This window comes from Panthera onca, chromosome F1 (assembly GCF_046562875.1).
Source record: "Panthera onca isolate mPanOnc1 chromosome F1, mPanOnc1 haplotype 2, whole genome shotgun sequence".
Taxonomy (NCBI): Eukaryota; Metazoa; Chordata; class Mammalia; order Carnivora; family Felidae; genus Panthera; species Panthera onca.
In genome coordinates this window covers 65,453,968-65,479,580 of record NC_138355.1, presented here as the reverse complement: position 1 = coordinate 65,479,580, position 25,613 = coordinate 65,453,968, and the positions used below count along the sequence as shown (strand labels likewise).

The window sequence follows — 25,613 nt, the reverse complement described above, 5'->3', positions numbered from 1 at the left end:
CGGGTTTTGCGTTTATTTAGGCAGTGGGTCGTTATGGAAAGGTTTTGGTTAGAATCTATTTACACATAGCGTTTCGGGAGGATTAGGACGGTGGCAGGGTGCAGATTCTGTGGCCCCCTCTCCTCTGAAATAAGGGGAGAAACAGAGAAGAGATAGGAGGCCAAGCGGGTGAGCGCTGGTCAAGGTTAAATGGTCTAACACGTAGGAAAGTACTCTTTGACTCCGAGCTATTATGAGAGACGCCAGCACGCGAGTTAGGACGAATCATCTCTCAGCAGTAATGATGCTGCGGCGGAGTCGGGGAGGGGAGGCGGCCTCTGAATTGGAGAGTGGTTCAGCCTTGCGTGCCCGCCGGTTCCAGGGGCACGAGCTTAGCATTGAGATCAGTGACAAAGACAAGCAGGCCACTCGCTACTTTCCTCCCACACCGAGGACCTCCTTGGTTCCCTCTAAGAACCCGCTTGCGGCCGGCGTGGAGAGCAGGAAGACACATGGCCGTCTGAAGCTGGGGACGCTGCCGCCCTCGTAGATCTCCTGTGTCCCCAGAGGGCTCTGTGCAGGGAGAGGCACAGACAGAGGATGGCCCGAGGAGGAGAGACAGACTCAGGGAGGTGGCACAGGGAACGGAGGCCTTAGGGAGGGAGGGTGCCAGGAAAACCCCACAGGCTGGGTTTCCCCCCTCCTCTCCACCTGCTGATGGCCACACGACTTCCCCTGTGCTCCCCTGTGAGCCTTCCCTCCTCTGGCTGTCTCTCGTGCCTTCGTTGGTTAGCTTACCCTTTTGTCTGATCCCACGTGTGCCAGCCTTTGCTTGGTGTGGGTTCGGTGACCAGGGGATGTCCAGGAACCAGCAAGGTTTGTGTCGCCCTGTGGCAGACTCATGCCCGGGAAATGAGGCTGAAAAACGGTTTCTGCCCGTTGGAACTGGGCCCTGAGTGCCAGGGCCTGCCGAGACACGTCCAGTCTTGACTACGGTTCACGAAGGGAATGGTTATCCCCCCCGCCCTATCCCCCTTGCCCCGGCAGAAGTAGTGGCCTCCCGAAGGGGCCCAGTTATCAGACAGAGTTGACCAGGCTCAGGCGCATAGCAGTGCAGTGACCTTCAGGGTATCCGCCGCCCCGGCCCTGTGATCCAGCCGGTGCCTGGATGGGATGGGTGCAGGCAGCCGGGACTCCCATGGCGGGACAGTCTTCCCGCGTCTCCTCAGGCCGGCGTGAGGTCCTCCTGGACCTCCAGGCCGGAGAGAGGGAGACAGAGAATCCCAAGCAGGCTCTGTGCTGTCAGCACAGAGCCCAACGCGGGCTCGAACTCACGAACTGTAGATCACGACCTGAGCCGAAATCCAGAGTCGGATGCTTAGCCGGCTGTGCCACCCAGGCGCCCCTAAAATTTCATTTCTTTTAAAAATTAACAGGGTAAAATCGATTTTATGGTGTAGTTTTATGAATTTAAGGGACTCCGTTGGTTACGTGCCCGACTCTTGGTTTTGGCTCAGGTCATGATCTCACGGTTGGTGAGTGAGCCCCGCGTCAGGCTTCAAGCTGACAGTGTGGAGCCTGCGTGGGATTCTCTCTCTGCCTCTCTCTTTGCCCCTCCCCCACTCACTCTCTCTGTCTCTCAAATACATAAAAACTTAACTTCTCTCTTTTTTTTTTTTTTTAAATATTTTTTAAATTTAACTACCAGTCAGTAGGGATGCCTGGGTGGCTCATTCGGGTTAAGCGTCCGACTTTGGCTCAGGTCATGATCTAAGTCAGTGAGTTCGAGCCCCACGTCAGGCTCTGTTTTGACAGCTCAGAGCCTGGAGCCTGCTTCGGGTTCTGTGTCTCCCTCTCTCTGCCCCTACCCCACTTGTGCTCTGTCTCTCTCAAAAATATTTAAAAAAAATTAAATCCCAGTCAGTAAACAGTGAATACTGGTTTCATGTGGACAATGCAATGATTCAACACTTCCTTACATCGCCCTGTGCTCATCACAAGTGCCCTCCTTTACCCCCATCACCTGTTTCACCCATCCCCCCACCTGCCCCCCCCCCCTCTGGCCGCCATTAATTTGTTCTCCATAGTTAAGAGTCTGTTTCTTGGTTTGCCTCCCTCCTTCTCCGCCCCCGCCTTTGCTCATTTGTTTCTTAAATTCCACATATGAGTGAAGTCATGTGGTGTTTGTCTTTCTCTGACTTACTTCACCTAGCATAATACTCTCTAGGTCTATCCATGTTGTTGCAAATGGCAAGACTGCGTTCTTTTTCATGGCTGAGTAATGTTCCACTGTGTATATGTGCCGCATCTTCTTTATCCATTCATCTGTGGTTGGACACTGGGGCTGTTTCCATAATTTGGCTGTTGTATATAATGCTGCTATAAACATTGAGGTGCACGTATCCCTTTGAATTAGTAGTTTTGTATCCTTTGGGTAAATACCTAGTAGTGCAGCTGCTGGGTCAGAGGGTAGTTCTATTTCTAACTTTTGGAGGAACCTCCACACTGTTTTCCTGAGCGGCTGCACCAGTTTGCGTGTGGTTTTGGTTTTTCTTTTTTTTATAACGATACCCGTCACACTTGAACCATATATCTTCCTTACGGTTTTTTGAGTGGTATTCCATTCTACAGATGTACCGCCATTTATTTACCTCTTGGAAGGATATTTGGGTTGTTTCTAAGTTTGGTGATTATGAATAGAGCTGCTAACATTTCACACACAAGTTTTTGTGGGAACATAAGTTTTGATTTCTCTAGGGTAAATACCTAGTTGAGGTATTTCCGGCCAGAGGGTGTGTGTTTAACTTTACGAGAAACTGCAGAACCGTTTTCCGGAACGGGGGTGTTAGTTCACATTTCCATCAAGAGCATACAAGAGGCCCAGCTGTGTCCCATCCTTGCTAGTGCTGGATGGTAGTATTTTTTTTGTTTTTGCTTGAGCTAGTGTAATTAGTATGTAGTGGCATCTCCTCGTGGTTTTCATATGCTTTTCCCTAATGGCTAATGATGTTGAACGTCGTATCATGGGGAAGCCATTATTCCTGCCTTGGGGGAATAGCAGGAATATTCCTGCTATTGTCTTAGGGAGCCGTAATGAGGTATGGACATGTCTTACTACACCCTGAGACTCCAGATGCAGACCTCAGAAGTTCTAGTGGGCACAAATAATTTGTATCCTAGTTTCTGAGGCGGGAGTCACCGCAGTTATGGGTCAGCAACACTGAACCAACCTCTCAACATTGACTTCTTTTCATCTGCTTCTTTTCCTTCCTTAGGTCCTCTGATGAAGTTCCGTTTGTCTTTTGCCCAATTTTGACTTGGAATTTTTTAAAATGAGGTGTTTAAAAACCATTTTTTAAATTTGTTCATTTAGTTTGAGAGAGACAGAGACAGAGTGGGGGAGGGACAGAGAGTGAGGGAGAGAGAGAATTCCAAGCAGGCTCTGTACTGGGAGTACAGAGCCCAATGCGGGGGCTTGAACCCACGAAACCGTGAGATCATGACCTGAGCCGAAACCAAGAGTCGGTTGCTTAACTGACTGAGCCACTCAGGCACGCCTTTTAATAATGCGTCTTGAGTGTTCTTTATATATTCTGGATGTGTCTCTTGTGAGATGTTTAATTCCCAAATATTTTCTCCCAGTCCGTAGCTTTCTTTTTATTCACTTCAGGCTGGCTTCCACAGAACAAAAGTTTTAAATTTTGATGAAGTCCAGTTTCTCAAACTTTTTTCTTTGCTGGATCATGTTTTTGGTGTCATTCTTGAGAATTCTGTATAACCCCAAGTTGTGAAGATTTTCTCCTATGATTTTCCCCTGAAAGTTTTCTAGTTTTACATTTATTTAAACCTGTGGCCCAGGGGCACCTGGGTGGCTCAGTCGGTTAAGCGGCTGACTTTGGCTCAGGTCATGATCTCACAGTTCGTGAGTTCGAGCCCTGTGTCTGGGGCTCTGTGCTGACAGCTCAGAGCCTGGAGCCTGTTTTGGCTTCTGTGTCTCCCTCTCTCTCGTCCCTCCCCTGCTCGTACTCTGTCTCTCCCTTTATAGGAAAATTTTGCCAACCTCTGGAGTTAAGGCTGGTGGTGGGAGTGAGTCTTGGGGTCACTTTGCTGTGGTTATCATGGAGTCCTGTAGAAAACAAAGGATAGCATAAACCATAAACCATCTTGCCATCTTTCGACTCACCATCATCTTGTCATAGGAACTTGGAGGAAGTAAAATCTGGCACAGCCTTGGAATAGTAACCTGTTGGTAATGGGCTGGAAGGAGCAACGAAATGGGGATGGTGTGATGCGTCTGAGTCTGCTCTGGTGATGGGATGGCCAGCATTTACCTCTTAGCCCTCCTTTCCTCTTGGTTGCTCTGGGTCTGCTACATCTTACTCCAGTACCTTAGAATCACGTGGGGAGCTTTTAAAAAGTCCCAATGTTCAGGCTACACACCAGGCCAATGAAGTCAGAATTTCTGGGGGTGGGATCCAGATACCAGTATTTTTTCAGAGTCCTGAGTGGTCCCATTGCACAGGCAAGGTTGAGAACCTTTCTTGCCCTTTGCAGTCCCTTGGACCCCGAGGAATTACTGCCACCAGCTGACAGTGGGAAATTATTATGCTTGGAAACCAGTCAATAACTCTTCAGAGGGTCCCCTTCTGGGAACTTGTGCTCTGGATACTGTTTTTATCATTTTTATCATATTGGAGTTTGATTTTTGGCCATCAAAGGTGGCTGTTTATGAGAAATGTCCTGTCTCAACTTCCATTCAGCCCGGAATAATTGACATTACCGTTGGTAGGAATCCTAGACTATTGGCATTAAACGCACGCACATAACCTTGGAGGTCATTGGTTCAGACAGTTGACGTTTCCAAATACCTTTCGGATTCACGTTCTCCGGTTCTAATACCAGGACTCTTGCTCCTCCCGGTGTGGTCCCGGGACCAGTAGTGTCAACGTCACCTGGGATCTGGTTAGAAACGCGGCCACGTCCCACCCCCACCTCCCCAGGCTTAGGAAGATCCCCGCGTGAATCATATGGACGTTCAGGTCTGAGAAGCACTGCTTTTGAGAAGCATGTAAGTGGAAGCTTCTGAGAGATTTCAGACTCATCGTGAGGACCTGCTTTTTAAACACAATGAACTTGCCAGATAGCCTCTTAGCTGGATGATCACTCGACAGAGACAAGGCGATTACTCCAAGAACCCTCCCCAACTCCTCCCTCTCAAGTAGTGTCTTCAGTTTTCCCAAGAATGACCCTTTCGTTCATACCTTTCATTGTATTGTGAACATTCATTGCAATCATGTGTTCTGCTTCCTGTGGCTTTTCCACTGTTTCCCCCCTTATACCTGGAAACTTACAACCCTGGTGGATGAACGCAAACACGGGTCTCTCACATCTCCTTGCCGCCACATTGTGCTGTCGGGTCTAAGCTTAGGAAGGAGAGTTCCGGAATAAAGGCTTTGTAGAGCCCAGAAGGGGAGCGCCACATGAATGGCTCCACGACCTGCAAATTCCCTGCTGGTTCCTGTGCCCTGGTTCTCCTGGTCTTCCTCGGGGTTCTCATTTCTACTCTGTGTCCTTTTGGAATCCTCAGCGCTGGTGCTAAGGTCATGTCCAGCCTCTGCCCCTCTGCTTTTCACTGTTCAAAACCCTAAAGAATGTAACACACCACCCCCCCCCCCGACTTTCTGTGCCAAATTCTAATAATTTGCTCTCCAAATTAGAGGGTTCTCCAAGAGAACCCTCCCTGTCTGTCGCATGCTTTCTCCCTTCCATTCTCTTCCCTTGCTTCTGGGCTGGGCCTGGGCCCATCCATGAACGCCTGCTACACGGGCTGTGAAGGCTTGATTGCATAGCGTTTGCACTGAGAACTGGGCAGGTTCGTAGACATCATCTAACCCAATACTCTCATTTCACAGAAGGGAAGGGTGCCTCCCAGAGCGTGTAAGTATTTTGCCCAAAGTCCAGGCAGGTGGTGCCCCAGTTACGTGGTTTTGCCCACAGCTCAGAGTGCACGTGTGGCTTCTGCAGGAGACCTGATAACCCTCGATGTGAACGGTTTCATTTAATTTTACAAGGTGCGTGTGGGATGTGCATGATGGAAGGCGGGGGGCCCACGGAGGTCACGACACATCATCAATTGCCTTCTTTTAAAGGTATCATAGAAACCTAGAAGGATTCATTATTGTCTCATAACCAGTTGTGGTTGAGGAAGAAAACCCTAAATCCTCGATTCATGGCTCTACTAAATACCAGCAGACTTTTATTCCTTCTGTGTGTGTCTCTGTGTGTGTGTGTGTGTGTGTGTGTGTGTGTGTGTGTGTGTAGGTACGGATTATACTGTTGGAGCATTTTTTTTTTTTCTTCCTCTGAAAGGCTGTGTTAACGTTCCTGTCTTTCTGCTTACACGGGACACAAACATTGAGAGGAGCCTCCGGGTTAGATATTCGCGGGCAAGACAGAATTGGTCATGATCGGTCATAGTAGGGCTTGCTCTATATTTATTTGTGCCTCTTCACCCACCTCTGCCTCCGTGTTTACTTACAAAGGTTCTGATACGTATTTGCAACGTGCTGGGAGAGTTAGCAGAGGGAAAAGCAACCCGAATGCCGTAGATTATTATTAGTCGTGGTATTTATCTTGCTCCATAAATCACCCCTTCGGGCCCCTTAATCATTTGCGTTGTTGTTCAGCTCCCCGTGACCTGTCAGCGTGCTCCCGGTAGGAAAAAGTGATGGCTGTATTCCAGGGCCTGTCTGTCTCCTCTCTGCGGGGACCAGCCGCCATTCAGAGGCTCCCCTGTGTACACGGCCCGCAATTGCCCACACTCGAGGCCGCCTCTGTCTGCCGTCCAAGGGCCCATTTGATTTGCCCGCTGCTATCGTGACAGTCTCTTGACACTGAAAATGCCTCCCTCCCCCAGAACATCTGTGTTTGGATGAACCTCCCTCCCCTTCCTCAATGTTGCAAACAGCAAGAACTTGGATATTTCCTGCCCCAAAGCCCTCCCTACGTTCAGAGGGCCCCTCTGCCATGTTTTTGTGACCTCATTAGCATTCTGTGACCTTCCCAGGTCACTGTGTCCCTGGGTGTGGAACAGGGTAGAGGAAGCAACAAAGGAAATGAGAGCAGCCGGTGTGAATGGTGTGGGAAAGAATTGGGGGAGCGGGGCATTGCAGGCTTTCCATTGAGCAGCCTGAGAATATTCCAGATTCTGTGAAGTCAATTTCCTTTCTTTTCTTTTCTTTTTTTTTTTTTTTTTAAGTTTATTTTGAGAGAGAGAGGCAGAATGAGAATCCCAAGCAGGCTCTGCACCATCAGCACAGAGCCCAACGTGGGGCCTGAACTCATGGAACTGGGAGATCATGACCTGAGCTGAAACCAAGAGTCAGATGCTTAACCCACTGAGCCCCCCAGGTGCCCCTGTGAAGTTAATTTCTTCTTCTGTCTGTTATAAGATGGGTTACCTGTACATCAAAGAACTTGTTACAGGGAGTATTGAATAAACGGGGGAATAAATGAATAACTTCATTTCCTAGACCAGGATGCCAGGCCAGCGAAAAGAACAGATGTTGGCAACATCAGGAGCACCGGACAGGAGTCAGAGATGTGGCTTCCGGACTCGGGTTTTCTGCTCATGAACCTAAACAACTTTTTCTTTTTTCTTTCCTTTTTTTTTTCCTCCATCTTTGGGCGGTAGCTTTTTCATGAGATGGTTTGGTCAACAGTTGTGGTCCCAACCATTTCGAACACAAGTATTTGCCTAAAATTTTGTTAATGACGTATTTCAGAGCTACAAAATGCATAAAACACAGTGTATGAACATCCGATATCTACCACACATCAGTATTCTCTCCCAACATAATGGTGGTAATTTTAGGTGCCTTTGATTTAGGAAACAGGTGACCGTAAGCAGCCGTGGTGCTGTTATAAGAACCTGTATTTTAATTGCGAATGACAGTATCCACACTGTAAGGGTGCCAGAGTGGCTCAGTCGGTTAAGCGTCCGACTTTGGCCCAGGTCATGATCTCATGGTTTGTGAGTTCAAGTCCCACATCAGGCTCTCTGCTGGCAGCATGGAGCCTGCTTTGAATCCTCTGCCCACCCCCTCTCTCTGACCCTCCCCTGCTCACACTTGATCTCTCTCAAAAATAAACATTTAGAAAAAAAAAGCAGTATCCACACTTTAAAAAAACAGTACACAGATGATGAAGACACATTGATTTCATCTAAGGCAATTCTAGATGCAAATGAAAATATGAAGGAGTTAATTGTAATATGGTTTGGGGACCCAGAGTGGTGTTTCTGAGCAATGCAATTTGTATTACCGCCCAGATCCAAATAATGCCAACTTCTGGCCCAACCAGTCTAAACATCTCTGAGGGCTGGGTCTGGAATTTTGCCTTTAAAAAAACAAAAACAAAACAAAACAAAAAACCAAAAAAAACAGGTGTGCTAGATGGGATTTAAAACTTGAGTTTTTGATCACCTGATCTACAGAGGTGGGTAAATACTTAAATTCTACATTTATGATAAAACCGCAATGAATATTCCTTTCTTAAATAATAGCTCCTCTGGTTTCTTTTTGGTATTTTGCAGTTTATAGAGATTTTATTTACACCCCAACTTTCAGTGATAGGTCTGTTACGCTGGGCTTGAGGTTGATAATTAGGAACTAAATGTCTCCACCTAGTGTTTGCCAGAAACCGCACAGATATTCCAGAATTTGGATTTAGTACAGACTTTGGTCTTTGTCTTGCTCACGTTTCTGTGATTTCATATGAACAAGCACTACAAATCACCGAGTTACACAGCAGTGTCGGGGGCGGTCATGCCTCTTGGGCATCCCGTCCCCCGGATTCTGGCTCCACAGGCACAGGAGCTCTTACTTAGGGAAGCAGCAGGGTAGCCCAGAAAACAGATTCATCTGCGGGATCCTTCCCCCATGTGTGACCTCTGTGCCATCAGATGACTGGGAACAGCCCTGACCAGTAATGGAAGCTAAATTGTTTTATTAAACCAAGTATGGATCAAACAAAAAATTAAGATGCCTCATGTGCTGTGGGGTACGGAAGAATTAAAGAAGTCAGATCTTAAAGTCCTTCTGCCCCTAGAATGGAATCTGTGGTTTTAATCACTTCCGTTGTTGATTAATTAACTTCTGGAATATTTATTTTACCCTTGCGGCCAGTGTCCTGTTTTCCCAGGGTCTGTGACTAAATACTGTCCCCTGAGTTCGTTAATGTATTTGACACTCATCAATCACCCTCTTGTGTCCTGGTGCTGTTTCCCGGGACACAGATATATTCTATTTCTTGCTCCCGGGGAAGGCATGGCCTAGCGGGGAAGCGCACAGCCAGTCGGTGGCCGGTGATTATAGAGGCTGTAATGACCGCACCGATGGCCCTGCTCGGTGGGAGCACACGGGACGTGGGCCTACAAGCCTTCGCTGTGGAGAAGATAATTCAAGGATGAGCAGGAGCTCCCCAAGCAGATGGTGGGGGGAGGGCATCCCAGGCACAGGCAGTAGCAAACACCACTGCACGGAACTGTGGGAGATTGGGGCATGTTTAACCTGCCTGTGGGAGAGGGCCAGAAATATCGTGCAAGCAGAAGTAAAGTGGACTTGCCATGAGGAGAAGTGTATTTTTGTACAGTGTTTACAGATCTTTATCTTTTTATTGTGGTAAAATAGAACCTCTTCCATTTCCACTGTTCTTAAAACAGCTCGAGGACGTTCACAGACAACACTCACATTGTTGTGTAACCATCACCGGCACCTCCAGATCTTCTTCAGCTTCCAGAATGGGAACTCTGTCCCCGTTAAACTCCTCCTCCTCTTCCTCCTCCTCTTCCTCCTCCTCCTCCTCCTCCTCCTCCTCCTCCCTGGCCCCCCGCACCCTGGCAAACATGTGACCGCTCTTAGGTACCTCGTGTACAAGCGGGACCGTACGATACTTGTTCCTTTATGCCAGCTTACGTCATCGAGCGTAACGTCTTCAAGCTTCATGTTGTAGTGTGTTTTATCTGTTCGTCCATCGATGGACGCTTGGGTTAACTTCCACCTCTTGGCTGTCATCAGTCATGCTGCCCATGGGTATGGGTGTCCTCCAATTCTGTATCTTACCTCAGTAGTAATTGGTGTGTAAGCGCAAAGGGGCTTCCTACAAACCCCCCTTTGGTTGAGGTGCTTACAGTCTTGTAGAGATAGGTTCTCACTCATGAAACCAAGACCGGCGGAATATGCTTACGATGCCCGATCCGATGGCACTACCAGAGCTCGCTTTTCAATTCCCTGCGATCGTTCGCAGGAAGCAGAGCAGACTCATTCTAGAAAGGCAGTGACCACAGCCCAGTGTAAGCCAAGGACTTGCCTGACAAGAGCATCACCATCCGCTTTTGCAAACGGAATCTCTCTTCCTGGTGGAGTTGCCCCTGGGCACCTTGACTCGTGACTGTAGGCATGGTGGGGTCAGTGAGGGTAGAGAGAGGGACAAAATGGATTTTCTGGTGACATGTGGGGCCAGCTTCTGATGTCGCTGGTGAGAGAGCACATCACTAGGCAAACCGTGGGTAGACAAGGAACCAAGGACCCTGTGGAAAATCCTGGGGCTCTTCAGGGAGCTAGACGTTGTCGTGGGTGTAGACTACTGTGTGTGTTGCTGGGGGAGGGGTGCGGCCCCAACCCTTCCCCTGACTCCTGAGAAAGTCCTTCTGTTACTTCTGTTTCTGCAATACGTCCTCGAGCCCAGGGCAGGGCTCGTCCCTTCACTGAGCACGCTCAGTTGCCACACACCTCCTCCTTCCCCTTTGTGGACCCCCAGTGGCGGGGACTGAGACACACGGGGTCAGGAAGCAGTTCTAGGAGCTGGGGGGACAGGGAAGCATCAGGGACTCAGGACATGCTCTGTTCTGTCAGCCAAGTTCCCTCAGCCTTCCAGCCACTGTGACTCCTTCACTTGCTGAGGCCTTCCTCCTGGTTCCTGCCGGACCTGAACCCCTCCCTCTTCCCAGCTTCCCCTTCGTGGGCCTCGCCGGCTGGCACAACACACTGAGTTCTGGGGCCACTGTTCCCACATGGGGTCCCAAGGCTCTGTTTATGAACCCCTGGCACATCACCATGGCCTTTTTAAGTCGGCGGTTAGTGTCCCAGGACTTGTATTGTTTCGTTTCCTGAAAGGTCAGGTCCTAGAGAGCTTAATCTGCCCTTGCTGGGGGAGCCCTGGCTGGCAAAGCAAATCTGTCAGGTCAGCCTGGCCACATGTGGGGAGAGCCAGAGCTGGCATGGGCTTTGAGGGAGGCTGGCCGGAGTCACGGACAGTGGCCCTGACAGTCCTGCTTGTTCCTCAGCCCCTGGCAAAGCCTGAGTAGACTGGATTCCTATCCTGCGGAACACAGATGCTTCCTCCCGAGCCTGTCTGCCCCTTGGAGGAGCACAGCCGGCGGGGGGGGGGGGGGGAAGGAGTGTTTGTCCCCTGTGAGCCCCTTCTCTCTGTTCTCTTGGTCACTCCCATGATCTGTCCCGCCTCCAGCTCCATTTTCTCTCCTCCAATGAGCACAATAAAACATGGTCGTCCAAGCGAAGTGCAGTTGCCATATAAACAAATGGTTTCACGATAATAAATGTTTAAGCCTTTTCAGATACTCTGTTTCCTTTGATTTCCGCAGTTTCTGACGGGACTGAGTCCTTCCTCTTCGGTTGGAAAGGATTCGGAACATCGGACCACCGGGCAGGTGGAGTCGATGGGGAATGTGTCCAACCCGAGAGCCCTTATAGACGGGCCTCGGGCAGCACTGGCAGCTGTAACCAGGGCTATTTCATGCCTGTCTTGCCCCCCTTTGTTTGGAAGCGCTCCAGAGCATTCCACCAGCTGTTGTACCGAGGGACACCTGCATTGCCATTGTCACTGAAATTCCTTTTTTTTTTTTTTTAATTTAATGTTTGTTTATTTTTGAGAGAGAGAGAGACAGAGCGCAAGCAAGAGGGGGGCAGAGAGAGAGGGAGACACCGAATCTGAAGCAGGGTCCAGGCTCCGAGCTGTCAGCACAGAACCGGATGTGGAGCTCGAACCCACGGACCGCGAGATCATGACCTGAGCCAAAGTCGGACGCTTCCCTGATGGAACCGCCCACGCACCCCTGTGTCACTGAGATTCCGCTGCAGCCATTTGGTCATGCTTTTCCACGTAGCCCCTGAGCCCGCAGACCCTGTAAGAGCCGCCTGGGAGGTCCTGCGCAGCGATGGGATTCGAGGCTGTTGTCCTGTTCTGAAGAGAACCTTTACTTGCATCTCAACCCTGAAGATCAGGGTATTAAAAGGCCTGGCGCCTGGGTGGCTCAGTCGGTTGGGCGTCCGACTTGGGCTCAGGTCACGATCTCGCGGTCCGTGAGTTCGAGCCCCGCGTCGGGCTCTGTGCTGACAGCTCAGAGCCTGGAGCCTGTTTCAGATTCTGTGTCTCCCTCTCTCTCTGACCCTCCCCCGTTCATGATCTGTCTCTCTCTGTCTCAAAAATAAATAAACCTTAAAAAAAAAATTAAAAAAAAAAAAGGCCTGGCTCATCAAAATCACAAACTATAGAAATAATGTTTCAGATGCACAGGCAAGGTGCCGGCCAGGTGCCTCTGGCCAGCCTTGGGTGTGCAGTGGGCAGGGGGGATTCTTGATTTTTAAAAACCTCCCAGAGACCGTGGAGTCCATAGGGAGGCCGACCCAACAAGAAAGACATGATCAGCTACCAGATTCTTCTGGAAATAGAGGACCGCTAAGGTGGTTCAGCAGGCAGTGTGCTCTCTAAAACGAGGACTGGGAGGGGCACCTGGGTGGCTCAGTCGGGTCAGCAACCGACTTCGGCTCAGGTCATGATCTCATGGTTTGTGAGTTCGAGCCCCATGTCGGGCTTTGGTGCTGACAGCTTGGAGCCTGGAGCCTGCTTTCGATTCTGTGTCTCCCTCTCTCTGCCCCTCCCCTGCTCATGCTCTCTCAAAAATAAACAAACATTGAAAACAAATTTAAATAAACGTTACAGTGCCTGGGTGGCCTAGTCGGTTGGGTGTCCAGCTTTGACTCGGGTCATGATCTTGTGGTTCGTGGGTTCGGGCCCCACGTCGGGCTCTGTGCTGACAGCTCGGAGCCTGGAGCCTGCTGCAGATTCTGTGTCTCCCTCTCTCTCTCTCTCTGCCCCTCCCCTGCTTGCTCTCTGTTTCTCTCTCTCTCTCTCTCAAAAATAAACAGTAAACAAAATTTTTTTAATAAAACTAGGGCTGGGAGAGTGACGTGGTGCCTTGCAGACGTGGACACTTAATATTTCCTGGTTTGATATTATGGCCGAAAAGCAGAATTAGAAAGTATGTGGAGCTTGTGAGTAATCTCTTGGAAGAAAGCAAAGACGGTGAAGCAGGCAGGGATTGACTGATATGGGGCAGGGTTCGTCCACATCTGGTGCTTCTGGGACTCTTTGGCTCTTACCCCCCGCCTGAGTTCTTTGAAACACACCCCTCTGCATACCTTTGACTGGCAGGAACAGCCCTGACCTAACGACCTGGTCCCATGGGAGGCACAGCGGAAGGCTGTGTTTACTGGAAGCCCAGGGGAGTGGAGGTAAATGCAGGTGTGGTCGGGAAACGTAGCCGGGTCACTTCACCCGGGAGGCACAGGGCCAAAGCCGGCTGACCTGCCCACACCCATGCTGGCTCTCCCACCCGGGTGGTCCCTGCCCCCTGCTGAGCACGGCCCCTGAGCAGAACGCAGTCGGGGGACCCGCTGCGCGTCGCAGCCAGGCCCCGAGGCGCACGCCAGACGCGCTCCAGCCTTCGCCAGCTTGCAGCCGCTGCCCCGGAGCGGGCGGGTCGTGTGGCTGAGGTCCTGTCCTGAGCCACACGCCGGTCTAACATGCTTCTCCCTGCCATCGGACATGCTTGCTCGGAAGCAGAGTCTGAGCCTGATGTTTGCTGTCTCCTGTGCGTCCGGGGCTCTGGTTTGCTTTTTGTTTCGAGCCCCCTTGGTAAAAAGGACAGCTGTCGACAGGGTAGGAAGAGTGACCTTCCAGAGTGGGGGGGGGGTGATGTATGTTGCTGTCACCTGGAAACTCAAATCAGCCATAAGCCAGAACCTTTGCTGTGACAACGTAAAGAAAAATATCGTGCCTCAGTTAGGTCGTGTCCCCGTCTATAAGAAGCAGACAGCCAGAGGGCATCAGCACTAACTGCAACAGAGTGAGGTCAGCTCAGATTTCAGTGGAAGGGACGGGATGCACACAGGGTTGGAAGCTCTAAGTGGAGTCCTTAAAATCAGAGTATGTAAAAAAAATTTTTTTAATGTTTATTTATTTTGGAGAGAGAGAGGGAGACAGATTACGAGCTGTCGGCAAAGAGCCCAATGCATGGCTCGAACCCACGGACCATGAAATCATGACCTGAGCCGAAGTCAGATGTTTGACTGAGCCATCCAGGCACCCCTAAAATCAGAGTATTTAAAGGCATCGCTAATGGAGTGGAAGGTTCTGGATTTCTTTTTCTGTTTTCTTTTTTTTTAAGTTTTTTGATTCATTTTGAGAGAGAGAGACAGAGAGAGAACACCAAGCATGCTCCACATTGTCAATGCAGAGCTCGATGCGGGGCTCAAACTCACGAACTGTGAGATAATGACCTGAGTTGGATGCTTAACAGATCGAGCCACCCAGACGGCCCAGGTTCCGGATTTCTGATGAGATTTTCAAAGTAGGTTATGTTTTCATCATGTTAGGATGGGTTAGGTTAATTTCTATCCCCACACTAATTAGAATTAATTAGGCTCTAGATGTGCAGGCAAGTAGCCGAATGCCTCCCCAAGCTTGGCTGGTGGCATGATAGGGGAGGGTGTTGAGTATAAGAAGTCCCAGAGGAGAGGGGCTGTGGATTGGAATACAGGTCTTGGCCTTGGGTCTTGTATTATTATTAACCTGTAGCCCAGATGTCTCATTCGCTTGGCAGGTGAATTTGCCAGTTGGTGCTACCAAGATAGGGAGCAAATGAAAATGGTATTAATAAATTGGATAAGTGCTCAGAATGAAGTTCAGTGAGGAAAACAAAATTGTACCAGCCATTACAAATGCCTGCAGAAGCAGAAGAGATCGCGAAGAATGGGCAAATGTAACAGAAAAATGTCTGGTGTTGAGGGTGAGGCCAGCGTCCCTCAGTGGTATAGGGCTGTGGTTGAAGCAGCCATAGGGGAATACTCTAGACTATTTCAGGCTGATAAGGCTATAGGTAGACTTGGAAACTGACCTACAGATAAAGGAATTTGGGACTTGAACTTAGAACGACTTGGAATTCCACATTTTTAGTATGTAAAAAATCCCGATTTGAAGACAGGTGCCAATTCTTCTTAATATTCACCGGAGATGGAATCAAGTTTCCAGAGTTTGGGCGGATGCAGGAAAAACCTGGCAGTGAACGTCATGAAACATCAGAATGAGGTTTTGAGGGAAGGTTCTGGTTTCTGATGAGATTTTGAAAGCGGGCTCTGTCTTCATCTCGTCTGGATGGATTACCTCCATCCCTCGGTTGTTGCTGATGGCTGGGCCCCGACACTGAGACCCCCCTCTCCCCCACCTGCTTTTACGCCCCCAAGAAGCTCCGGGTCTCCCTGTGACCATCTGTGGCCCTCTTTTCTGGGTCACGGGCTAGCCGGAGTCAGATACCCTGACCTAACCGGATCGTGCTTCTTTGTCTCCTCTCTTGCAGTACGAGTTTAAAGCCAAAAACATCAAGAAGAAGAAGGTGAGCATTATGGTTTCTGTGGATGGCGTGAAAGTGATTCTGAAGAAGAAGAAAAAGGTAAGTGACTCTGAACCAGAAAGCAGGAAAGAGGGGAGCAGGGAATGTAGGCATGGGGCACCTTTTCCTTCTAGGCCGCTCTCTGGACAGAATCCTTCCTCATCTGGGGAGCGGTCTGCCTGGACCAGCCATGGTGTCGAGAGAAGTGAGGCTGAGGCCCATGGCCCAGGCAGCCGATTGGCTCCATGAGTCCTGTGTCCCTTGGGTGACAGGGCCCACCTCCTGTCACCATTGTCTTTTGTTACTGTACCTTGCAGTCTTGATCTCAGGAGATACTTTAAATTCAAGTGATGACGGGTAAGAGGGTTTGGCGGGAGTGGATGAGGAAGCTCCATTAGCAGCTGTTGCCTTCTGTCCCAGGAATGACCCTCAGTCCCACCTGAGGTGACGTCCAGCCCCATTGTGTGTTGTGTTGCTGCTGTTACAGCCCATCTATTTGAACAGTCCTTCGAGACCCGTCCGCCGCGGCTGTTCAGTGTGCGGGAGGCTGGGCCAAGGGTCTCCAAGGCGGGAGGAAGGGAGGAGGGACTGAGCTGTTCGGGGGGTGTTCCTCTGAGCTGGGCTGAGACAAGCAAGTGGGCGTATGTTGCCTCAACACGTGGCTGTTTTTGTGTTAGTTGTACGTGCCGTGGGAGAATGATGTTACTAACCCCTGGGAAGAGCTAGGTGTCCATATTGGCAGAGGGTAGAGTGTATGTTTCCAGAAAGAAACGGAAAGGGGCTTGGTTGATTGAGGATAGATGAGGAATCTTCTTGTTTCTTTGTTTCTGAGCTCTGCTGATACTTTTTAAATTTATGATAGCTTTGTTTTATACGTATATTTTTTTTTAATGTTTGTTTATTTTTGAGAGAGACAGAGACAGAATGCAAGTGGGTTAGGGGCAGAGAGAGAGGGAGACACAGAATCGGAAGCAGGCTCCAGGCTCTGAGCTGTCAGCACAGAGCCTGACGCGGGCCTTGAACTCAACGAGCTGTGAGATCATGACCTGAGCTCTCAAGCTGCCTTTCGTTCCAAACCTAAGATGCTGTTAATTCTAATGGGAATCAAGGCAGGCCTTGAGTCTGGGGGATATGGAAGGGCCTGGTTGTAGGTGACATAAGCTCGGAGAATCGAGTGGTTGAGAGTGGTGTGGAAGGGTGTTGGCAGTCCAAGGATTTAAATCTGCTCTGTGTCCTCGACCAAAGACATTACCCAGCGTGTGACCAGACGCCACACAGTGGTGGGGACTTGACTGCTTCCTTAGGTAGCCCATTGTTTCTCTGGTCAGCTGGAGTTTACAAAGGTCTCCCATGTACTAAAACTTGCTCTCTCATGCTCCCTAAATATCTTTAAGGGTGGTTCAAGAAAGTGTTATGGCTATGAGGTTGGAAATATATAGGAAAAAATAGCACATGATACTGTTTGTAAAGAACACCTTAAAAATTCACAAGTGGTAGGGAATTTGTAATGGCGTCTTAGATGTTTTTGACCTTATAAACCTCCACAGCGGGGCCACAGTCCTCGTCTTGTTCTTATTGCAAGGGTCTCTTTTCCGCCCTTCCCCCACCACACATACATGTGCACGGTGGTTAACCGTGGGACGGCCTTTAGAATATCGTCCTCTTAGGAGTCCCTGAGCAGGAGAGTGGCTGAAGCAAGCCGAGGCCCATCAGGTGGTGGTGTCCCTGGGCCCCAGTTAAATAAATCACGGATGACAACCATGTGGATTTAAAAGCGAGAGATACCCTCAGGAAAAAACGTGGGTCGGTGCCACCTGAGCTCATGATTCAGGCAGCTGGCTGAGTCCCAGCTTGGCTTTTGTCACGAGTGTCCTAGAGCTTTGCTCGGCCCTTCGTGTGTGGGGGGGGGAGGGGGGGTGTTGGGGGGGGGGCAGGAACCTGTGGCTCAGCGCCCTCAGGTCCTACCTGACGAGGCGACGGTTGTGACGTGAGGGCACTTTCCACATCACAAGATGCCTTCCCGCCCGTTCCATCCATCCCTTCGTCAGGCCCGCTGGGAAGGTCTCGTGGACACGTGATCACCATCCACGGCACCCGGTCGCCTGGGGAAGCCAGCCACTCGCGCCGTGTCCTCCCCGAACCGCCATCCGGCCGGGAGCCAGGCGGTCGGCCTTTCCACGTCCGAGACTCTCCTCACTTTTCGAGGTTAGGAGCCTGACCGGACGCTGACCTGTACTTGACAGAGGTCAAAAGAGGCTGATGGGTGGATCAGCCCACCCCTTCCTTTATTCGCTCTGAGACGTCGAGCGGTTTCCCGGACCAGCTACACTCACGTTAGCCCGACGAGCCTGCAAATCTCGGTTTTTCTCCATCGGGGGCAAGTGGTGTGAGAAGGCAGATTGCCAGAGGTGGTCCGGCGAGCGTGACGCGGAGGGAGTCCGCTAACTGTGTGGCGGGAACGTTTCCTGGTCCCTGGCTCCGTGGTACCCAGGTCCCCGGGATGTTGGGAGGGGCCTTGTCGGGCGCATGCTGTCCGAGGGTCTGTTCCACAGGCTCATCACTGACTTTGGTACCTTCCTGGCACCCCGCCCCCGGCCCCCCACCATGCATGCACACTTCTGGCTGGCATCACCTTTACTTTCTGTTAGGTTCTGTGTCAAGGCCTGCTGTCCTGGGGCCTCTTCTGTCCCTTTCGGGTAACTTCGCATACCTCTGATTTGATCCATTGTGATGGCACTTTGCGGTTTTGCCCTTCGGGGACGGTCTTACTCCCGTCTCGCTGTGCCCCTCCCGTATCCTGTACCACAAGCAGCATCACCCCCACTCTAGCTGGGAAAAAAAGGATGTCAAAGAGCCTTAGATATTTGGCCCGAGATCACGCCACACGTAAGGACACCTGTGTGCGGAACGTCACCTGGCAGAGACGCCGGCCCCCTTCCACCGGGTGATGCAAGCTGAGCGGGGGAAGCGTCTCCCCTGGGGAGCCCGTGGGGCCTTGCGACTCATTTTGAAACTCCATCCCTGGTCATTGCTAGTGCAGGTCCCCCCTGCAGCTGGCCGAGGGAAGAGGTGATCTAACAGGCCTTCCCCTCGATCCGATTCTTCTGATGCCAGGCTCGGGAAGGAAGGGAAGCCTCCCGACCTGTTTCCTCCGCCCCCGCCTGGTGTCTGTTCCAGGCGGTGGTTGTGAGTCAGATGCTGCCTGTAAGCACGGTGACTGCGTGTGCTGCCTCGGACAGACTGTGTGCACGCTAACAGCCATCAGCCTTTGCGGCGTCTTGTTCCCCCGGGACCGTCCTCTACGATCCGAGTGTGCGGATACCGCCCCGATGTCCGTGTGCCTGTCTGTGTCTAGAATGGAGAGGGACTGGGTAGAGACCTGCCACACCTGCCTCCCCAGACATGGGACGGTCTGCAGGTTTGGGTGATGGCCGTCCTCATCAGGTTAAGAACGAGAGCTCTTGCCGGGTGGCCGAATGTGCAGAAAAAGTCACGGCCGGTGTTCAGCCGTGGGCACCCGTGTCGGGACAGCCTGACGTGCTCCACTGATGAGTCCGTGTCTGCGCTGCAGCGGTCCGTCCGAATGTCGAATAGCCCCCGCTTCCCGCAAACACGCTGACCTTCCGTGGGTTCGTGTGCGTGCCGGAAGGAGCCCTCGGCCGAGGAAGGAAGACCTGGCTCCGAGCCCTGGCTCTTCCCTCCCTCGCTGCGTGGCCGTGGGCAGGTTGTTTCGCCTTCTTGAGCTTCAACTCTCGAGAGTCCGATTAGGTGACCACTTTCACTTCGCCAGCTGGAATATTCTGCACCAGCTCTGGAGCCGTGCTGTTGGCCGCTCCCGTATGTCTGTGTGGGTCACCTGTACTTAGGTCCTTGAAGCCTACTGAGCTGTGGATGAAGTAGACCCTAGAGGCCAAGTGGGCTTACGTGTTGTTGCTTCCTGATCCTCTGAGGCCAAACACTTCCCAAGGCAGCCGCCCTTCCCCCCCACCCCCCTCCCGGCTGGGCCTGGGGAACAGTGCAATGCATCCTGACGGGGGGGGGGGGGGGGGGGGGGGGGGGGGGGCGGCGGGGAGAGAAGTGTGTTTACAGGGATCCTCTGTTCTCCCAGGAACTTTCCAAGGGCAGGGGCCACTGTTGGAAGCTCAGCACTTACTTGGGGGCCTGGCGCATGTGGTGTGTTTTCAGTTATTATGGCTGTCGGCTTGCTGGATGAGGGAACAGGATTTGTGTGTGGTGATATCCTCAAATCAGGAGGAGCTAAACACTTAGCAGTTGGATCAAATGAAGTCTCGTTTGTTACTTTGGGCCATCACCTTCCCCTCCCTCTTCCTCCTCCTCTCAATTTGCCCGTTTGAAGAGACAGAGACAAGAGCCTTCCCCAAGCTCAGAAAGGCGTCCGTGGAAGTCACTAACGTCGGTGGTATTAGGAGTCGGACTTGCTCAGTGACTCTGGTCTGTGGTGCTTGATTCTAGTGTAGGCGGTAGCCAAATATTTTGTGATTATCTCTCCCTGAAACATAAAAAAAAAAAAAATGTATCTTTTTGGTTATATTCACAAGTGTCTAAAAAAGGCTGCCGCCTTGAACCGATGCCGGCAGATAATGAATCTCAAATTGCTATGACTCTTGGTTTATATTTGTGGTGTGAACCCCACTATTAAGTGGCTTTGTCGTCTTCCAATCAGTACATTTTCCTCAACTCCCAGCCAAACCCAAGTAATTAGTTTTGCTGTGTATATAATAATGATTATTCATTACAATCCCGGAATCACACTATAGTACTCTTTGCTAGGGAGTGGACTTCTCAATAAGAAGGATTACTCTTGAACTTCGTCCAAAGGATTTTTCTGCAAAAGGACCTGAAGGGCCTCAGTTTCATGTGGTTTCTCTTCTAAACCAATAACTTAGTTGGGATCTCCAAGGCAACATTCTAGAAAGACTCCATCGTTCTCATTAACAAATGTTCGTTGTATGTCTACCATATTCAAGGAACTGACTAGGATCTGTAAGGGTACTAGACACGGGCCCTTTCCAGCAAAATTATTTTTAATGGCACTATCTGTATACGTAGGTCTATAGCTCCTACACAATTGCATGATGGTGATTTATATCTTTCCCCCATGGGCTGTGAGCCTTTAGGGGCAGGGACCCTGTCTTCTCTCTAATCCCGTTTCATCTGTTTGGGAAGGTAGAAGACGAGAGGGAGCAAATTCGTGAAAGTAATGACACTCTAAGATGGTAATGAGACGAGCTAACAGGAATGGCTAACACTGATACTGAGCACCTGCCATTTGCCAGGGCTGTTTGACGCACTGTATTACTTAGGAAATGGTCACCATTGTCCTCTGAGGTACGTACCGTTCTTTGTGAAAGAAGATGCAGCAACTTACCCAAGACCTCACATCCCATCAGAGGTGAAGTCAAGGTTTGAACCAGGTCTGTCTTGCTCAGATAAGTAGATTGTTTCCAGTATCATGTCCCCGTGTGTGCGCTTACCTCTTCAGGCTGCTTGGAGAAAAGCCACTCCATAGAAAACGCATCACTGATTATTCCAGGGTCTTTAACTTCTAGCCTGTACTCTGTCAACTGGCCTATCACGTTCCGGGAAAACTGGTTCCCTGTCCAAAGAGAAGCATTCGCTATCATGGAAACACAGAACTCAAATCTAATTGAGTAAGAAAAGGAGGCGCTTAGAATTATAGAAGCAGGATTTAGGAGAAAAACTTCAGAAATGATCTGATCTGATCCCCTGGTTGATGAGTAAGCAAATCAAGAGAGGCACAGTGACTGTCCTAGGGTTACCCAGAGATAACTAGGGTACATAGTTACTGATGGAGCCAGGACTAAACTTGGTCTGGTCTTCTTTCTACCCTGTTATGTTTCCAGGCCTTCTTTATTTTCTGCTAACTTTAAAACATGCACATTAGGAATTGCGTACATTGTGTGAGAATTTACTAGCAAGCACTGCAGTTTTGAAATGTGTTTTCTATATCCAGTATCCATAGGTTATGCCAGAAAATGAGTGATAGCTATATTTTCGGACTAATCCTGTTCCCTCTGGAAGCATGGAGAACTTGTCAAGCTGAGTTAATGAGACTTTTGCAAGGTTATGCTTTGGGCTCTTTGATTTTTTTGTTGTGTTTTTGTTTTTGTTTTTTGAGAAATCCCCATTGCTGCCAGGAACATGAATAATGGTAAAGCTTACAGACTTTGCAATGTGCCTACTGATAATTTCCACTAAGGGTAGAAAATAAATCTTGATACAAATCCTTCCTCCACTTTTGGGGAAGAGCTTCAGAGATGCCATATGCATTTCTGGGCTCCAAAGGGAGACAGAACAGCTATGATGATTATCCCTAACTCTCTTTTGTGGTTTTGGCCCTTCAAGGCAGACCTACGTCTGACCTAGTTCCCAGGTAATATTCCTTGCCGGGAGATTTTGGAACGTCAAAATGGCTGTAACTTTCCATAGAGGACTGGCCATTTTCACCCACTAGATACAGGACGTGCTTACCCCATTCAGTGGTCTTATAGGAACATACCCTGTAAGCCCTTTATCATTTGTAGGCGACGGAGAGGGACGTTCTTTGATTCCATCACTTGGAGTAGCAAGGAGAACGTGGGTCGTGGAGGGTATACGAGTTGGGTTCAATTACCACTGGACTAGGTGAACTCAGATGGAAGTAAGTTACCATCTCCGAGGCTTAGTGTTTATCTTTTAAGGTTGAGATCAATTTTGATAACGCAAAGGAAGCATTATATAAACATCGTTAAATGAAAGGAAGACTTCTCTCCCATATCAACTGGAGAATTTCTTGTGAGGATATAAAATGAAGCAGTTATAAAATGACTTTCCTGTATTTTTCTCACTTTGTGTTATTCTAGGTCCTCCAAAAAGCACATGCCAAGACAGGATTGAATTCCTGTGAGAGAAAATGGGGGAGGCCCTGGGAGAGGCTGGTAACTATCCCATTTCTGAGTAGGTCTGATTCCAAGGGGAGGAGAGAGCAAGGAAGGAAGGAAGGATGGATGAAAGTCTCGTAGATGGCGGTGTGCTCTGAGGAAGGTTTGGCAAGACTGTCAGGAGATTGTGAAGGCAAAGTCCCATGTGGGAGGACTCCTGTGTCTCCCAGAAACGGGCCTGCCCTGTGCACCCCTGAGCACCCCTGATGGGCCGGGAGCATCCCGGAAGCAGGGCCCCTCAAAGAAGCAAGAGGACGGGCTTCAGAATGCCGCCCCTGGGATCTTGGCTAAACTCTCTGTAATGGAAGATCGGTAGGGCACATCCTTGTGACGACAACTTAACTCCAGAAAATTCTGACTAGCCAATAATATGACGCAGAGCCTTCCCTCACGTTAAGTTGCTCTATCCTGTTGACTTTTTTAATTCCCTTGGAGTAAGGAATTGATAAGAAGAAGAGAAGGGGGAGGGGAGACTGATGGCGGAGGGAAGGCATAGAGAGACATGGGTTAGCAAACCCTAGTTCAGGGTCCTCCTGAAGGTCTCAACCGTGCTGAGAGTGTCCTTGGCAGGTGCAGAGGGGACAACAAGCAAGAAAAAGGAGTTACGTGTGTACAGGTACAGGTTGGGGGGCTGGCAGACGGCCAGACAGCTGCCCCTAGGGTGCTCCCTCTCTGCTAACATTCCCCCTCTCCCCCATCCCTTTATATTTATGGAGCTGGTGAGGGGGCTGATCTTTGCCTCCCTGGGCCTCGCTTATGGGCCTCCCTGCCGTACCTGCTTGGACTCTGAATGGTGCCAGTGAGGCCCGCCTGAGCCTGGGCCTCAGGTTGAAGGAGGCTGAAGACCAGCTCGTTCCGTCCTGCTGGTCCTCCTGGGCTGATGGTGGCAAACCCTGCCTCGAAGTGGTGTTGACAGCCTCAGGGACGCACCCCTCTCCCTTCCTCCTCTCTTCTCCTTTCTCCTCTCCACTCCCATCTGGACTTGAAATGTCTTCCTTTTCTGGCGCATCTTGGAGACTACAGCCAGTGGGTAAACAAAACTGAAAATTCCTACATGTAGCTACCAAGACTCCTGAGACCTTATTTCTAAGCATTAAAAAAAAAAAAAAAAAATGCTTTCAGATAGAAGCGAGAGGCATGTGAGTTTCTGAAGACAGTAAAACTACCACTCTCTCTGTCCCCCACCAAAATAAACAAACTTAAAAAAAAAAAGTGTTTTCTGAAATGTCCAGGTTTCAATTGAAAAATCACTTGCCACACCAGAAATGAGGAAAATCTCAACTTGAATGAACAAAAGATAGTCAAGAGATGCCAATACCGAGAGGACAGATGTTAGATGATGTGACAGAGACGTTAAGGCAGCCGTCGTAAAAATACTTCCATGAGCAGTTACGCTCTTGACACAGAAGAAGCGGAAAGTCTCAGCAAAGACATAGAAGAAAGCAGAACCAAATGGAAATGTTAGAACTAAAACCTGCAACTGCCAAAATCAGATGTAAATAAACAGGCTTAGCAGCAGAGAGGTGGTGCTTTCCAGACATGAATTAAATTAACCTCCGGCAGGACATGTGGTCCTAAATATAGACGGGTTTAACTTAATATTTGAGTACTTAATATTTCTATTATGCTTTTGCCCCCACATCAAGCCGTATTTGAAACCTTATATTTTGCTGTGTAAAGAATTCCTGTGGTGAACATTTATAGTGTGTGTTTAAAATAGGCATCCATGGGGCGCCCAGGGGACTCAGTCGGTTGAGCTTCTGCCTTCAGCTCAGGTCATGATCTCACGGCTTGTGAGTTTGAGCCCTGAGTCGGGCTCTGTGCTGACAGCTTGGAGCCTGGAGGCTGCTTCAGATTCTGTGTCTCCCTCTCTCTCTGCCCCACCCCTACTTGTGCTTGCCCACATGCGCTCTCTCTCATTCTCTCATAAATGAATGAATGAATGAATGAATGAATAAATAAATAAATACAGGCATCCAAATTATGAGTTACTTTGCCTCTGAGAACTCTCAGTGTGTCCGTTGGAAACTGGCCTAACATGTGCCAGGAAGGGTAGGAGGCAGCTAAAAATACTATCAACCGATCCTTGCTGGGTTAAGAGCAGTATCACAGCCAGAACAGAGATAGGAATGTGTGTCTGCAGATTAGACCACATGTAAATCAGGAAGGGATTCAGGCCAGAGTAGCAGGTGTTGAGGGGGGCATTGGCAAATACAGTGGGTACGAAGGGGGCACCTGGATGGCTCAGTTGGTTTAGCGTCCCACTGGGACTCAGGTCGTCATCTCACATTTTGTGAGTTTGAGCCCTGCGTCGGGCTCTGTGCTGGCAGTTCGGAGCCTGGAGCCCGCTTCGGATTCTGTGTCTCCCTCTCTCTCTGCCCCTCCCTGGCTCGCCCTCTGTCTCTCTCTCTCAAGAATAAACATTGAAAAAAACATTTTTTTAAGAGGGGTACAAAGAAGGTCAGCTAGGGTAGTAAGAAACCCAGAAGACTTGTCTGCTGAGGAATGTTGACAAAGCCTGGGGTGATTTAGTTTAAAGAAGAGAGTCTGGATTGGCTGTGTTTATACGCATCTAGAGAGTTCCTATTTAGAAAAAGATGTACTCTCCTTCTTTCTGGATTTGCTCCAAATGGGCCATTCCTGTATTAAAATCTTGCAGGGCGATGAGTAGCAGTTACAGGAAGGTAACTTTTGAAAAGAAATAGTTAACTCTTTTTTTGCTTTTTTTAAAGTTTGTTTATTTATTTTTGAGGGAGAGAGTTGGGGAGGATCGGAGAGAGGGAGGGAGAGAGAATCCCAAGCGGGCTCTGCACTGTCAGGGCAAAGCCCGATGCGGGGCTTGAACCCACGAACCGCGAGATCAGGACCTGAGCCCAAATCAACGCTTAGAGATTTAACCGGTTGAGCCATCCAGGTGTCCCCCC

The 25,613-nt window shown here is 49.8% G+C and overlaps 1 protein-coding gene across 4 annotated transcripts in view; it reads left to right on the top strand.

Annotated features, from left to right (window-relative positions):
• Positions 1–25,613, top strand: part of NOS1AP (nitric oxide synthase 1 adaptor protein) — a 270,178-nt gene that overhangs the window by 184,532 nt on the left and 60,033 nt on the right. For all 4 annotated transcript variants that reach the window (XM_078440546.2, XM_078440547.2, XM_078440544.2 and 1 more), the window contains one exon: positions 15,695–15,787. In XM_078440546.2, the coding sequence (XP_078296672.1) occupies positions 15,695–15,787 (93 nt within the window). The remainder of the gene's footprint in view (positions 1–15,694; positions 15,788–25,613) is intronic.